Below are 14837 nucleotides of genomic sequence, written 5' to 3' on the forward strand. Positions count from 1 at the left end.
CCTAGCAGTGCACTGTGCTGTACACGGTGTGCCCTCCCCTAGCAGTGCACTGTGCTGTACACGGTGTGCCCTCCCCTAGCAGTGCACTGTGCTGTACACGGTGTGCCCTCCCCTTTCCTCCCACGTTGAGGGTTAAAGGAGGGGTCTTGGGAGTAGTCAGGTGGTGGGATGGGCCATGCGTGAACGGGCTGCCTTCCTCACAGAAGGGCTCAGTTAAGGCCCTTCACTCTGCCCTGAGCCCAGCTGGGAAGCAGGTCCTGGCCAGATTCTCATCTGGTGCTTCCCACCCCCAGAGCTGGAGCGTCCATTTTGTTACCTCATCGGCCTCTGGCCAAAGGAACAAAAACAGGCAGAATTCCCCAGCCCTGTGTCTGCGACTCCCCACCTGGGGAATAGTTAAATAAGCCAGCTAACAGAAATTCCCACCACGTGAAAACAATCTGTTTAATCAAATAAACAAGATCTCAGAGTCTCAAGATTTTAAAATGTTGGTTAGGTTTTTAAGTGTTAATGCTGATCTTTGTTGTATAGTACTTTTCCAAAAAAAAAAAAGAATAATTTTAGAACAAAAAGCACAATAAATATTCCTTGGATAAAGAGAAGGCTCAGGCAGGGGTAGGGGGTTGGTGCAAGGCTTCAGTCCCAGCACTCAGGAGGCAGAGGCAGGCTGATCTCTGGGTCTGAGGTCAGCCTGGTCTACAGAGCAAGTTCCAGGGCTATGAGAGAAGCCCCATCTTGAGGTTCGGAGGTGTCAGTCCTCTGACGTTGCTTTTCACACAGCCTTCCAAACTGGGAAAGAGCTTCGCAGTGATGCAGAGAGAGATTTGTCCGTGGGTCTGTAGAGGCTATTCCCACTCTACACCCATTGTGCACTGTCTGCCTTTGAATGTCAAATCTCCCATAAGCTAGGAGGAGTGTTGCAGGTGCCAAAACCGAAGGTCAGGTGAAAACAATCAGATGGTGGTAGTTTCTATCACTTCAGAAGTAAAGGCGGCAGGTTAGACTGTCACACAGGAATTCAAGCGTCCTGAGCAGGTAAGGCCTTGGTGGTATTTGAAAGTCTTTGAAGGAGCCGTTGGTAGGATCAAGGGTTGTCACTAAGAAAAGAAGACAAAAATAATTGAGAATTCCAGTGGATTCTAACCTCAGTGAGGAGACCTACTTGACCCTTGCAGGCTCACTTCAGTAATATTTTAAATGACTGTGACATGAATCACAGAACAGAGTTGAACGTAGGTGGTGTGCTTAGCAGGGCATATAGTTTTGAGAGCAAATAGCATTAAAAACTTACTGATATATGAAATATTTTATAAAGCCGTAATTTTCCGATTGTATAATACCTCGTTAGTGTGTTTGTATTTCGCTATGCTGAAGCTCAAACCCATCTGCTATCCAGGTGCTCCAGCACCGACTACATTCCTTGCCCAAAAACCTTCCTTGTTTTTAACAGTGGTTGTTTTGCGTTTCATTTATTCCTTCATTTATTTATTTAATCTATATTTTGCTTATAGTTCCACAATCAGTGAGGAACGGAGGAGAAATTCCCCTGATGGTTTAGATGATGATAATGCGTTCTCTCAGGACGTTCTTCTATCTTCCCAACTGTTTTAGTAAACCATGGAAGAAAATACTCACTGCAGTTGCGCCAGGCTCGAGTTTGTTTGGCTATGTCTTACTTTCCCTCTCTGGGAAGAGTTTTAAAAAATAGCCAGTGTCATGTCTCACTCTCAGGCAGATCCAAGTGGACCAGATTTCACTAAAATCTGCTCAGAATTTGGGGCAGGGTGTGGGATGAGTGTTAAGGCAGGCTGTCACTGTAGCCTTAAGCTCACCTAGATGTCATTTTGCCAATCGAATTGGTCCAGACCTCAAGCTGTCCTCCTGCCTCAGTATTCCAAGAGCTTAGGTCAGAATCTTTTGTTTCAATTTTTTGCAACATTGACTTATTCATGCTTGGGAATTCACACATGCACCATGTGTGCTGGTCAATTGTTCTCTCCTACCGTGTAGGGTTAGGGTTGGGGTTGAACTTGTGTAATCAAGCCTGGCAGCAAGTGCCTTTACCCGCTGATCTGTGACCGAACAGACCCTTATTTACAACTCTAATGAGGGGAAGGTACCTCACACTTGGAGGTGAGGGCAGTGCAAAGCCACAGACCAGAAGGCCAGGAAGCCAGAGACTATCTGTCCCTTCCAGGGGCACACCTCCAGTGATGTGAAGACTTCCTGGTGGGCCCCACCTCAACCATTTCATCACCTCCCCATACTGGCAAGCTGGGGACCAGGCCCTTAACCCATGGGGTCATTTACGAATCCGAACTATAGCATATAACACACATCTGATGAGAGATGTTGGTCACAGCTGGAGAGACTGCAGATAGCACAAGGTCAGACAGAGAACACATAGGAAGAGTTCTTCACTCTCTCCAGGCAGATCCTAAGGGAAGTGTTCATGTGGCTCCAGTAATACCTTCTTAAATAATGATATCACAGAGGCCTTGTCAATGGCTCTTCCTCCCCAACCCTTCCTCTCTTTATTCTTGTTTTGTTTTGTTTTGTTTTGTTTCAGATAGGGTCTCACTCTGTAGCCCGAGCTGGTCTTGAACTCATGGCACGCCGTCTGCCTTAGTCTCGCTAGTCCCGACATTGCAGGCATGAGGCACCTGGTTAGAAGCCTTGGTTATTGCTCGCAAGAAACTTTAAAGTGGAACTAAATTAGATTGCTGTAGCAGAGTTCTCTGGTGCAATAAACTGAAATTGTTAGAGTTGTCTTTGGTTTTATAGTATAATGCAGTGAATGGGCTTCTGAGTGAGAGGGGCAGCCACTCCCTAGCTAGGCGACCTTCAACTCCGCCACCCCTAGCCAGCTGGCACTTTTCCTTTCAAATGGTAGGTCTAACACTAATGTGTTGGGCATGGTACTTTGTAAGGTTCAATGCAATGTGGAAAACATCGCATGAGGCTAGAACAGTGATGACTCCTCCATAAATGTAAGTCATTGTTTCGGCCGTGCATTGTCTCCTTGGTACAATGGTAATAAACCCTGGTGTTGATTGACATCATGAAAATCAGCTGCCAACTGGAGCCGTTGTTAGAACCGTGTTCAGCTTAGCTCCAGAGGCTCACTAGACGTGGATCTGTTTTGTCTGATGAAGTCAGACAGATGGTGGACATGTTGAGTCTCCTTCTGGTGTTATATTCTTCCTCCATATCAGGAGTTTCCATCTTCATGGATGAAGGACGCTGCTCCACCTGCTGGCATCCAAGGGAGATGGCCGGGGTCAAAGGCAAAGCCTTTTTATTTGACTGTCTCAGAGGATTATGGGTAGTGTGGGTGTCAAAGACACTCTCTCAAGAACTTCCACAGTCCTCGGGCAGAACTGGGGTCTACACTAGCCTCTGAGAGCAGGCAGAGTTGATCAGAAAGGGTATGTCTGTAGCTAGGAAACTGCTACTCTTTGAAAAGGGGCGGGGGATTCTCGTAAGTACTAAAAATTATTAGTGTCTGCCAGACCTCCCACTCCCATCCCCAACTCCCTTTAAAAAAAAAGAAATGACACAGCTTCTGGGCTTGGTGATTTCCCATCCAAGATTTGAACGTCCTCAATGTTGGGACAGGCTGGAGCAATTGCTGAGAATTTAAATCTTCCCACAGTCTTATGAAGAGTAACAGTATCCAAAGTCCTGTCGGTGTGGCCTGCCACCATCATTATGAAGATGATATACACTCCATGCTGCAATGTACAATTAGGTTTCTGCATAAGACAACAGACAAGAATGTGGTGATGTGACTGGCTTGTTTATTCGTTGACCATTTATTGAGGACTGTTAAGTAGAAGAAAATAAAGAATCAATATCAACATTTTCTTTCATGGATTTTTTTTCAAAGTTAAGTTCTATAGAAGCAGTGGGCTTCAGTTGGCCTAGCTTCTGACAGTGACTCTGTCTAGACATCTAGAGAAGTTCCCCATGCAGTGGTCAAGCCCCATGTGACTCGGCTTTCTTGTAATGCGGAGCTCCTGGTCCCCAGCGTTGTCCGACAGGATTCAGAACTTGAGTGTTCTCCCATCTTGGAAGTAACTGTGTAGAGGACACGTCTTCCCCGGTTTAGCAGCTGGTAGTCAGCCAGCATTCATGAAGCTAACTGTTGGCTCAGCACTAGGCAACCAGTCCCATCCATACACGTCCATAATCCCAGCATTTAGGAAACAGGCTGGGCAGTGGCAGACATGTGCGGTCAGTCTGGGCTACATAGTGAGTTCCAGCAAGCCTGAGCTACAGGTGAGACCCAACCTCAAAAAAAAAAAATAGAAAAGAAAAGAAATACCACAGCACCCCACTTTTCTGGGTTGATCTTCAAAGCATCAGTTTGCTAAGACCCAAGTGCTCAAGCCCTCGTTCCTAGGGGACTTTGACATCGGCTTCTTACAGCATGCGGGAGCTCGAATGAGGCCATAGTTCAAGGAGGCCTCTGCACCCCAAGCCATTTGTCAATCGACAGCCCCCAATCATTTGGGCTCTCTCAACCTTTGTGTACATGAACTGAACACCGAATCAAGTGGTAAGATTCCTGCTTGAACCAAGGTTTGCGGCAAGATGGTTAGGCCTGTTGGACCCTTCTTAATCACTGACAGTGTTCTGGATACGCTTGGGTGCGAGATGTCTTAGAATCAATCCCTCTAGAGTCATAGCAGATGAAGAAGCCTGATTTGGAGGTGGATGGGCCCTCTACTTTCTGTTTAATAGTGCTCCCTCCCGACATGATTAAATGTCCCAGGCAGCGTTGGAGGTTTGCTTGCTGGGTTTCAACCTTTCATACATTTACCCTTCAGCGGTATTGAAACAAAGCTTTGTTTTGTGAAGCTCGTTCAGCATTTATGTTCTCCAAAAGCCCAGAGAAGACCAAGGCAGGGAACGGTGCCATGCCTTAGATTCCGCATCCAGTGCTTGTCGTTGGCTACAGGTTGACAGGCCTTGACTAAATTCTGCCAACCTAACAGTTTCTTGAATGGGTGTTTTGACCAGCAGATAGATAAATACTACTTTGAAAGAGTATTTGAAATGGTCTTACGGGAAAAATTGATCAGGTGGAGACCCACAGTGAGTGAGTCATAGGGAGTCTGTTATGGGCAGCCAGGAGCAACAGCTGTGAGGTCTGGCTCAGGGCCACCAGTGGTTCATGACATAGCGGCACAGCTATGAATGCCAGTTGGACTTGCATTGTGCCCACTGTCCTAGGACAGTTCCGAGGCTCCAAGCTCAGTCCTCTGAGCTAAAGGGGCAGGAATGGTTGTCCTAAAATGGAAGGAACCTTACAGATTATTTCCAGTTTATAGAAGACCTTCGAGCACTTGCCTGATGATAATCAGCCCCAAGAGGCGTATGCCCTGCAGACTGGCAACTTCCTTGGCAGCAGGTGGAAGCTTGATTTAAGCAGAGGCTGGAGAAGAGAGCCAGGCAGATCAGGCCTAACCAGAAAGTGCCATGGCCTTCCTGGAATACAGTCTGACTCATTGGTTTCCATCTACCCAGGAGTCCAGAGAAACCCAGAATTCCACTTTTGAGTTATGTCTCAGAACTTTTCAGCTGAACTAATTGAGACTCCATATGTTGGGATGGAAAACGCAGGTGGCCCCAGACCCTGGTCTCCAGGGATGAATCAGCCAGGCTCTGGCTAAAGTGAACAGTTATTTATGGATTGAGCTCATGCTGTCTAATTTTACCCAGATACAGCCCCTACACACAGCGTTTCTCTCACCTAAATCAGGTGGAGTGGTAGTGCTGGGGAGGAACATTCCATCGGGGAACGTAGCTTTTCTCCCCCAGGGAGACACACCAGCAAAACCATGTCATGCTCCAGACCAAAAGCCAAAGACCTTAATGAGGCAAACTCGAATCCTCCTCTTTATCCCCCTTGTTTTGAGAGCAATGCCTTAAATATGTTTATTACCACAGTCTCTCTGCATAGCAACCAAACGCCCAAGGGATTCTTCAGTATGACTTAGTTGGCGTCAAAGGGAAGGCTTGACTTTTAGGGTGCACCCATCTGACTGTCCTGTTGACCCTCCTTGGTGCTGATTTATGGCTTACTGTAGCCTCCCAGCCTCTGTGCCTGGGACATCCTAGGCTGACCCTTTCCAAAAAGGAGGTAGAAGAAATCCTAGCGTCTGAATTGTTGCTAGCTTGTAACTAAGAATATTAAGTACACAGCCAAAGAGCAGAGGGAGAAGAAAAATCCCTTTGTGTGATGTAGAATTTTGAGTCGGTTTCCTGTGGCTTAAAGGAGCTCACATGAGATACAGGGGAGTCTCGTGTGCTCAGCCACTAACAAGACATCCTAGGGAAGTTGCTTCACTTCTCTGGGCCTTACTTTGCTTTCATGTAAGAAAAGAGACTTAAACAAGATGAAAATTCAGGTTCCTTCTTGAATGAAGTTTTGAAGTAGGGTGGAGACATGGTTACCATGGAAACTCTTTTTGACCATGTGCAACTGATAGTGCACCTTGAGTCTGGAGAGGTCTTGGAAGTGATGATTTCTTTGGTCCTCTTGTATGAAGGCTCTGTAGGTTCTCAGCTTGATCCATAGCCTGTGCCAGTCTACCGAATGGGTTTATCTCATGTTCAGTTTTGGGGACATAGTTGTTGGGTTATGAGTAAGACACATCCCTTTGTGTCAGTAGGTCTTAAGAAGCACAGTTTGCCATACTGCATCTTGCATAATGAGGCCTCACTGTCGTGAATGTCGCTGTGTAGGAATAGCTGGGGACATATCACTGACACTGCACAGACACAGCTGCACTGAGACAGAAGTGCTTGTGCCTATGGATCCGTTTGCATCGCTGAAAACACAGACCTAGATGGGGGTGTAGCTCGGAGTAGAACATGAACTTGGTATGCTGACAGCCTGCGGCTCATCCACCACACAAAATGGAACAGAGGCCTTAATTAAGGACATGGAAAACCCTAAGTGATGTTCAAAGCCAAAACTGTAGGTGAACTGTTAGGGAGAAAAGCCTCAGACTGCATTGTGCTGAGTAGCCAGGAGTCACAGAGCAATTGAGGATATTCTAGAAATCAGAGTCAAAATGACTGAAAAGAAATAAAATGTTTTGCCAGAGATAAAAAACCTATGAGACTGGGCAAGAAAGAATTTGTCATTAGATTAGAGTTTTGCTCTAAAAGAAAGGAAAAAGATTGTAACTACACAGCTACTTAAAATAATGACAAACACCAGGGGGTGTGGGAATAAAGAAGGAAGTCAGAAGTTTTCAAATAATACCCATAGTTTGAACTGTCTGGAGACTTTGGGACTAATTGAGATGCAGTTACTGGTATGTGTACTTTTCCATTGGTGGTATATGTTATGCTTCGTTAGAAAAAAAATAAAGCAAATTCCCTTACTAATCTAAAAAGAAGGCTTGTAGGGTTTTTAAAGCAGAACCAAAGATAATTAAGATGGGATGCGCTCACCCGGCTTCCCCATTGCCATTGTCAGGAGTGAGGATGGAGGGCCCTTCAGGGATGCTGTAGACGGATGGGGCTGAGCACGGAAGAGTTTCGGTTAAGAATGGCATGAATTGGCTTGCATCTTCATGCTTCACCCTCACACAATACCTGCCACCGTCTTACGTGTCCCCTCTGTCATCAAGGCATGAGAAAGAGAGAAAGCCAACACCCACTCTTAGCCTTCTTTTCATCGGGAAAGCAAAAGCCTTTTCATTGGCCAGCGCTTTTAACTCATGACTAAGAGCCATTGCCTCCAGCTGTGGGAGAGGGCAGCAGGAAGGGGAGGACTGTTGTCAGCTGTGACTGTGGGGTTAACAGTAATCCTATCAGCCAGAGCAGTTGTCTCAACCAGAGTAAACCTGGGGTGTGGTGCACTCGGGAGGCTATAAAGTCTTTGCAGTTTGACTTGCGACTGCAAGCATTTCTACTAAAAGTATCTTAAGAGCACATCTCTTAAGTTTATTTGAAACACTGTTCTGACTTGCTTTCTATCACTGTGATAAACACTATGGCCAAAGCAGCTTGGGGGACGGGGGTGGGGGGCTCATTTGACTTACAGGTTGTAGGTCGTCATCAAGGGGAACCAAGGAAGGAACTTGAAGCAGAAACCATGGACAAACACTGCGTACTTGGCTAGCTATCTGTTCAGCTAGCCTTCTCATATAGCCCAGTCCCTTCTGCCTGGGGATCGTGCCTCTCAGGGTGGGCCAAACCTTCCCATGTCAATTAATAATCAAGAAAACGGCCACAGACATGGCGACAGGCCAATCCGATGGAGCCAGCTCTCCCATCAAGGCCACCTCTTTCCAAGAGTGTCAAATTGACAACCAAGATTAGCCCTACAGACCCATATCCATACTAGGCATATCTCTTTACTTTCTGCTCTGAATTGTCAGTTGACCTTATTAGTTATGCTATTAAATTAATCGTGCTATCAATATGTTATTGCTAAGAAATCCCCATTCATTCTGACTGTAGAATAAGAATGATATTTAGTCCCTGTACATAGATACAGACACCAAGGGGTTAGGATCCATGCAGAGATGGGACTGGGGTTGGGGCTCGGGCATGTTGGGTGCCTCATGGCCCAATGTGGTGCTTTCTCTGCTCATGGGTCCCGGTCCTCAAAGTTGCCATGGCTTTCCAAGACTGGAAGAACTGAATTCTTTGTGATGCTTAAGCTTCTCAAGTTCATGACTAATACTCAAAAAATTATTAAGAGATGCCTTCGCTTTTAATTACCTATGCGCTGGGTCTGTGACATAATGAATTCATGCATTGTGGGTGCACTAGAAGACACTGCACCGTCTTGACCTCCACCTGTTATTATAATTATCGCCCTCCTGAGAGCGCTGTTGATGGCACACTTAGAAGGAACTGCTTGAAATACCATCTCTTATCTCTATGTGGCTTGAGGACAGTCACCCAGGAGTGGTCCTTGTCTTAAGATGTCCAACTGGCCTCTGTCTTTACCTCCCCATCCTCCCCGTCCCCTTCCACCCCGACTTAGGCATTACTGCTTGACACAAACTAGTTTCTTCTCCCCGAGGCCTCAAGAACTGTGTTTTAACAAACACAGATCAATCAATAAATGCGTTTATCAGTGGTGGGATTGCTGGCAGGTACTGCACAGCAAACATTATCGCAAATTTCCCCACGGCTTCTCCCTGCTCTCCTTCCAAATCTCATTATTTGTTTCTTCTGTCCTCAGATTACACTACTGGGGAAAACCTCATTCAAATGCACACTGATCCAATTGACTTGTCCAAATATAGGTGGAAACCTGTATCTGGAAAATGGTTTTGGCCTAATTGTGTGAAACCAAGCAGCAGTCAGGACACTGTCCTCTGCTTGGATCTCAGAAGTTCCTGGTGACATTAATTTTCCCCACATGCACTCCATCCTGTAATGTAGCACTGCGCTTCAGGAAGGCCCACAGAAACTCGGTCAGGTCAAGGACAGACAGACTGATGGACGAGCCGTCTCTTGGAAGTATCCATTTTCCTCTCCTGGGCACCCCCAACTGTTGCCTGTCTTCTTAAACAACTGCAGACGAGATATTTGTGCAGTCCATTGTGGTTCATTGAGAAGAGGCACGGGTCAGGAAATAAAAGGAAATTCTATTGACAACTATGAGAAATACAAGTCTGCTAAGCTACAAAGAGAATGTATTGAAGTGTACTTACTCCATCCAAGACCGCGTATGGATTGCTGGTGGAGCACCCGTTTCCCAGCTGCTACAAGAGATGTAGGATGCCAGTCAAAGCTCTTGCGCTAGGAGCAGTGTGAGGCTGTCATCCCTAAGTTAGCTCTGTGTGAGCTCCTGGCTAAAGATTTTGCACAACCCAAAACTCGGCAGCAAAACTTATCTTTTTAAAGAGCAGCAGAATATTTTCTCTCCAGACATGGACCCTTTAATTTTCATTTTGGAACCTGGGGTTTCAATTGCTTTTTTTACCATTTTGTGGCAGGTTCTACCACATGCTACATGCAGCTAACATGCAGCTCTCACCCACTCCAGTGTTTATCGAGTACCTTCTATAGAGTGAACAGAGTCCTGTCAAACTGCATGTGTGTGTGTCTGTGTGTCTGTGTGGATTGGCTTTCTGTGTGTCTGTGTGGACTGGCTTTACCAGGAAGAGGATCAACGGAAAACCCAGCTGCTGTTGGGCTGTGACCCCTTTACCATTGTGTCCCCCACCAATATCCTTTATTGATGGGGATGAGGGTGGCTGCTGGTTCTTCTTAGTGGTTCTCAGCCCCTTTTTAGGGGGAGCCTCTGAGGAAGTCTTCAGGGCTGGCTAAGATGCTGTGCATTTCCCGTGCCCCATATTCCTCACAGTGTCTTTTCTCTTGGCCCAGAGACAGAGAAGCTAGTCCTCGAGGCAGGAAATGGATTACCGTCCTGGAAGTTCAATGACCAGCTCTTTCCCTGCGATGTGTGTGGTAAAGTGTTTGGCCGACAGCAGACATTGTCGCGACACCTCTCTCTGCACACAGGTGAGTGGGGACCACAGCTCCAGAGCCTATCCCTGGCCCTCCCAGGCCTCTTTGCCAGCAAGAGGCTGAATTTCTCTAAGAGAATTACTACAGGAAGTGGGGGAATGTTAGCTGACTCTGACCTTTACAGGCCGAGCTGCCTGGCACAAGTAAATGAGACTCTGGAAAAGCTTTTCTATTCTGAAAAGCCTCATTGAATTCCCAGAGGAACTAACAAGAAAAGACATGTGTGTAAGTACCTCCAGGTCAACTCTTGAACTCTGTGAAGGATGGAGTCATAGCCTCATAAAGGCTCAGAGGCTGGGGCTGAACCCCACCTACTTAGTTCAACTTCTTTTTATTAAGAGAAAATCTTAACTTAGATTTAAGTGTGAGCGCTAAGTGTAAGAAGGACTGTTGACAGCCCAAGTCTGCGAGGTCTTAAGAGACACCCCTGTGGTCCATCTCAGGGTGGCAGGCACGGTGGAGTAGGGGAGCACGGTCGTGCTGGAGAGGTAGTTTCTGTCTTGGCTTACCTGTGGCAGTGGATAGCAAATGGTTGGTTCTAAGAGTCGGGACAAGGAGGGCAGGCAAATTAACAAGAGGTAACAAAAGAACAAACAGCATAATCAACAAAAACAAGTGAAGGCAACAAAGGTGACATGACCTCGTCAGCTAGCATTTAGAAGGTGCAGACGACAGGACTGGAGTGTGGCCAGCGGTAGAGCACACGGCAGACCAGCATTCGGTCCCCAGCATTGAAGGAAAGACAGTCAGATGTTTAGAAAGCCTGGCATTAAATCAGACTTTAAAGACGTTCAGATGATAGACCAGTAAGATATAGCCAGGCATGCCTGTAATATCAGGGATATCAGTATGATATAACCAGGCGTGCTGAAGCATGCTGTAATGTCAGCATTTCAGAGACTGAGGCAGGAGCATCTCTAGTTTGAGTTCAACATGAGGTACAGACCCTGATCCAAAAGAAAAACATAAAGGTTCAAAGTAAGATCTTTGTATAATTATGAAAAAATAAAAGCAGAGTCTTTTATTAGGACAAGATTAATTTTGACCTGTTTATCTTTTTAAATCCACTAAGTTCAAATTTTCATCATATGTTAGACAGAAAATGATAATGTGTTTTTAAGAAGTGGGATTTTTAAGGCCTTGTTCTTTAAGCATCGTAAATGAAATCTCAAGTTACCAAGTAACTGAGGATGAATAAAATTCCCCGCTTAACTAGGGTCAATTTAAAGAGGGAAGAAAGAGAAAATGCAAGTATCAGACATCTAAAAAGAATGAGAACACTAAATACCTACAGCTAAGAAAGCTACAGCTGAAGTCAGCACAAGGCACAGAGAAAGAGAGGACCTTATCACCCATCGGAGGAGTGGGAAAGCACTCCAGCCCCAGGGCCTCCCTGATGCCCGGTTAAGAAAGGGAAGCAGGACACTCTGGGCTGGGGGCGAAAGGGACAGCTAATCCCTGGGGACACTGGGGGGTTTTGGAGGCAGGTATGACAGCACCTGTCCCCACACTTGGGAGGCAGAGGCAGGTGGATCCAGACAGCCTGGTCTATATAGGGAAACCCTGCTTCAGAGAGAGAATTATTGGAGAATAAAGCATTTCGTGATTTTTTTTATCAGCATAGAAATTAGCTGATAGATGATTAAGCAAAATTGCCAAAAAAAGCAGAGACAAGAACTTGAATAAATCCGTTAAGAAGGGAAATTTGGAAAGCTGATGAGGAAATACTCTTAATAAAGATATTAGGCCTATTTGTCAGGTTGTTCTTACTCCTAAGAAGAGGAAATCCCAGTGTTATTGGACCTTCGAGGGTGATGGAAAGCGGGACCACTCCTCATTCATTTTACAAAGGAAGTGAACCTTAGTGCCGAAACCAGGTCTCTATCTCTCAACACCAAGATGGAGACTCAGGCCCGGCCTTGAGCCTGCCACTGTCAGATAGGGGTGGAAGGACACCATGACATGTCATGGTATCTCATATTCTGTAATGGGAGCATTTTTTACCACATTTTTCCTGTGAAGAAAATGAGACAGGTATCTTCAAGCCAAGCCCCCACATCTGGACCAAAAGTGAGGTTGTTCTCGCTGTGTAAGATCGTACACAGGCAAGCAGGCTGCTCCTCGGCCTTACGGTCCGTATGATTAATCAAATGTATTCAGGACACCACTCTGGAAGCGCTCCCAAAGCCTTAGTTAGCTTTAGGAGCCAATTTCCATTAACAAATTAATTGAGATTTTTAAATTTTATTTATATAATGAAAATTTCCAATTAAATTATTTTATCCAAGTCATTTTTCCCCTTTAATTTCATTAGTTTTTTTCCTTTCTTGGCTGGCCCAGGCCTAGAGCTGAGAGAAAATGATGGACCTCTTAGGCTCCAGTTTTATCAGTGTTTATTTCCTTAGCTTTCTTCATCTCGGTGCCTGCCCAAGAGTGACACATGGGCCACAGTCATGTGCACACTCAGAACAAACACACCTTGTCATAAAGAGTGATGTGGGATGACACACGGGGCACACTCATGTGCACACTCACACACACACACACACACACACACACAGTTAGTCCCTGTGGCGCTCACCTTGTCATGATGAGGGATGAAGGATGAGATGTCCAAGAAAAATAAATCTGAGAACTCCGAGGAAACAGCTCAGAGTGTAACACACTGCTCTGGGCCAGGCTGCCATGCAGCCATTGCTGCAATGTTGCTCTTGGCCTCCATAACCTACCTTGAATCGGATTTGGTTTAGACACCATAAAACCCACGCTTCAGCCTCAAAATGTTGTCCCTACTGCCTAGAGAGAGCCCTTTTCATCTTTGAGTTGAGTATTGCTACAGGAGCGAACTGCTAGGGATACCTTAGGAGCAGCTTTAAGGCGTGCCCTTTGTCCTCCCGTGAAGGGAGACTTGGGCTGACCTTCATCGGCTCCTCTAAGTGAGCTCTTGAATTTTTTTCTTTTTTGAGAGCAGTTTTGGTTTCTCCCCCAGAGGAAAGAAAATACAAATGCCATTTGTGCCCCTACGCTGCCAAGTGCCGTGCAAATCTGAACCAGCACTTGACCGTGCACTCTGTGAAGCTGGTGAGTACCGACGCCGAGGACATCGTCAGCGCCGTCACTTCTGAAGGCAGTGACGGGAAGAAACACCCGTATTACTACAGGTGAGTTAGGGGCAGTGTACCACGTTTCTGAGACCCCTTGCTGGACACTCCCTCTCTGCCTGCCCAGAGCACTGGGCTCAGAGCCCTTTTCCTCAGCCTTTGACCAACTTCATTTTAACATGTTCTTTGACTGAACCCTGCGTTTGCACAGATGCCTATCTAGCTCAGGTGGCCCTAATAGAATTAATAAAAAGAGAAGTGGTCTGGGAGGTGATTCTTCAGGATGGGGCTCCAGAAAGAGAACAAGACTCCCTGGGTGATTGGCTATTAGCTGTGGCGCAGTTCCCCACTTGGTGGCTGAGTACCTTGCTATGGCCTAGGAATCACGGGAGGAAGCACACGAAAAGATGGTCTGAGAACTCCCATGCAATTGCTCAGATGGCCCAGTGTCTGTCCCTTGGCTGCCATTATGATACACTACACTGTGTGTTCAACCTTGACTCAGCATGGAACTCCCAAGTCTACCAAACCTTGTTGTAGTGATATTGGTGGAGAGTCACCCTTGCAAGGCATCTAGGTGGATGAGCGGCTTCTCCTAGGAGGTGTCACGTGACTACCTCTTGCTCAGAGTGCCACAGAACGATCTGCGTGCTCTCCTCACTGCACCCAAGAGGTGAGAGGGAGCCAGAGGGAGACCGAGGTGTGCAGCAGTCTGATCTGCTAGTGGACCCCCACTAAATATCTTGGCAACACTGCCCCATGTCTCTGTGCCCAAAGGAGTCCGTTAGGCCATATGCAGCATCTGGAATCTGTAGTTTTTAATTACCTTTATGATTATTTATCATCATTATAGCTTGTATGAGGTTATTATATTATGCTGGTACCTAATCTGTTGGCACGGTGACCACTCTAGAGGCATCGCAGCAGAAGAATTTCCTGAACCAACACACATGAAACTAATGTTCTTGCGTGCCCTCTGTGACTGAGCAGCCGCTCACGTGCCCTCTGTGACTGAGCAGCCACGTGCCCTCTGTGACTGAGCAGCCATGTGCCCTGTGTGACTGAGCACCACGTGCACTCTGTGACTGAGCAGCCACGTGCCCTCTGTGACTGAGCACCACGTACCCTCTGTGACTGAGCACCACGTGCCCTCTGTGACTGAGCAGCCATGTGCCCTGTGTGACTGAGCACCACGTGCACTCTGTGACTGAGCAGCCATGTGCC

The 14837-nt window shown here is 46.5% G+C and overlaps 1 protein-coding gene across 6 annotated transcripts in view; it reads left to right on the top strand.

Annotated features, from left to right (window-relative positions):
• The window catches only part of Znf827 (zinc finger protein 827), a 174250-nt gene that overhangs the window by 148048 nt on the left and 11365 nt on the right, over positions 1 to 14837 (top strand). For all 6 annotated transcript variants that reach the window (XM_005345384.3, XM_026777695.1, XM_026777697.1 and 3 more), the window contains 2 exons: positions 10369 to 10506; positions 13502 to 13673. In XM_005345384.3, coding sequence (XP_005345441.1) covers positions 10369 to 10506; positions 13502 to 13673 — 310 coding nt within the window. The remainder of the gene's footprint in view (positions 1 to 10368; positions 10507 to 13501; positions 13674 to 14837) is intronic.

This window comes from Microtus ochrogaster, chromosome 4 (genome assembly GCF_000317375.1).
Source record: "Microtus ochrogaster isolate Prairie Vole_2 chromosome 4, MicOch1.0, whole genome shotgun sequence".
Taxonomy (NCBI): domain Eukaryota; kingdom Metazoa; phylum Chordata; class Mammalia; order Rodentia; family Cricetidae; genus Microtus; species Microtus ochrogaster.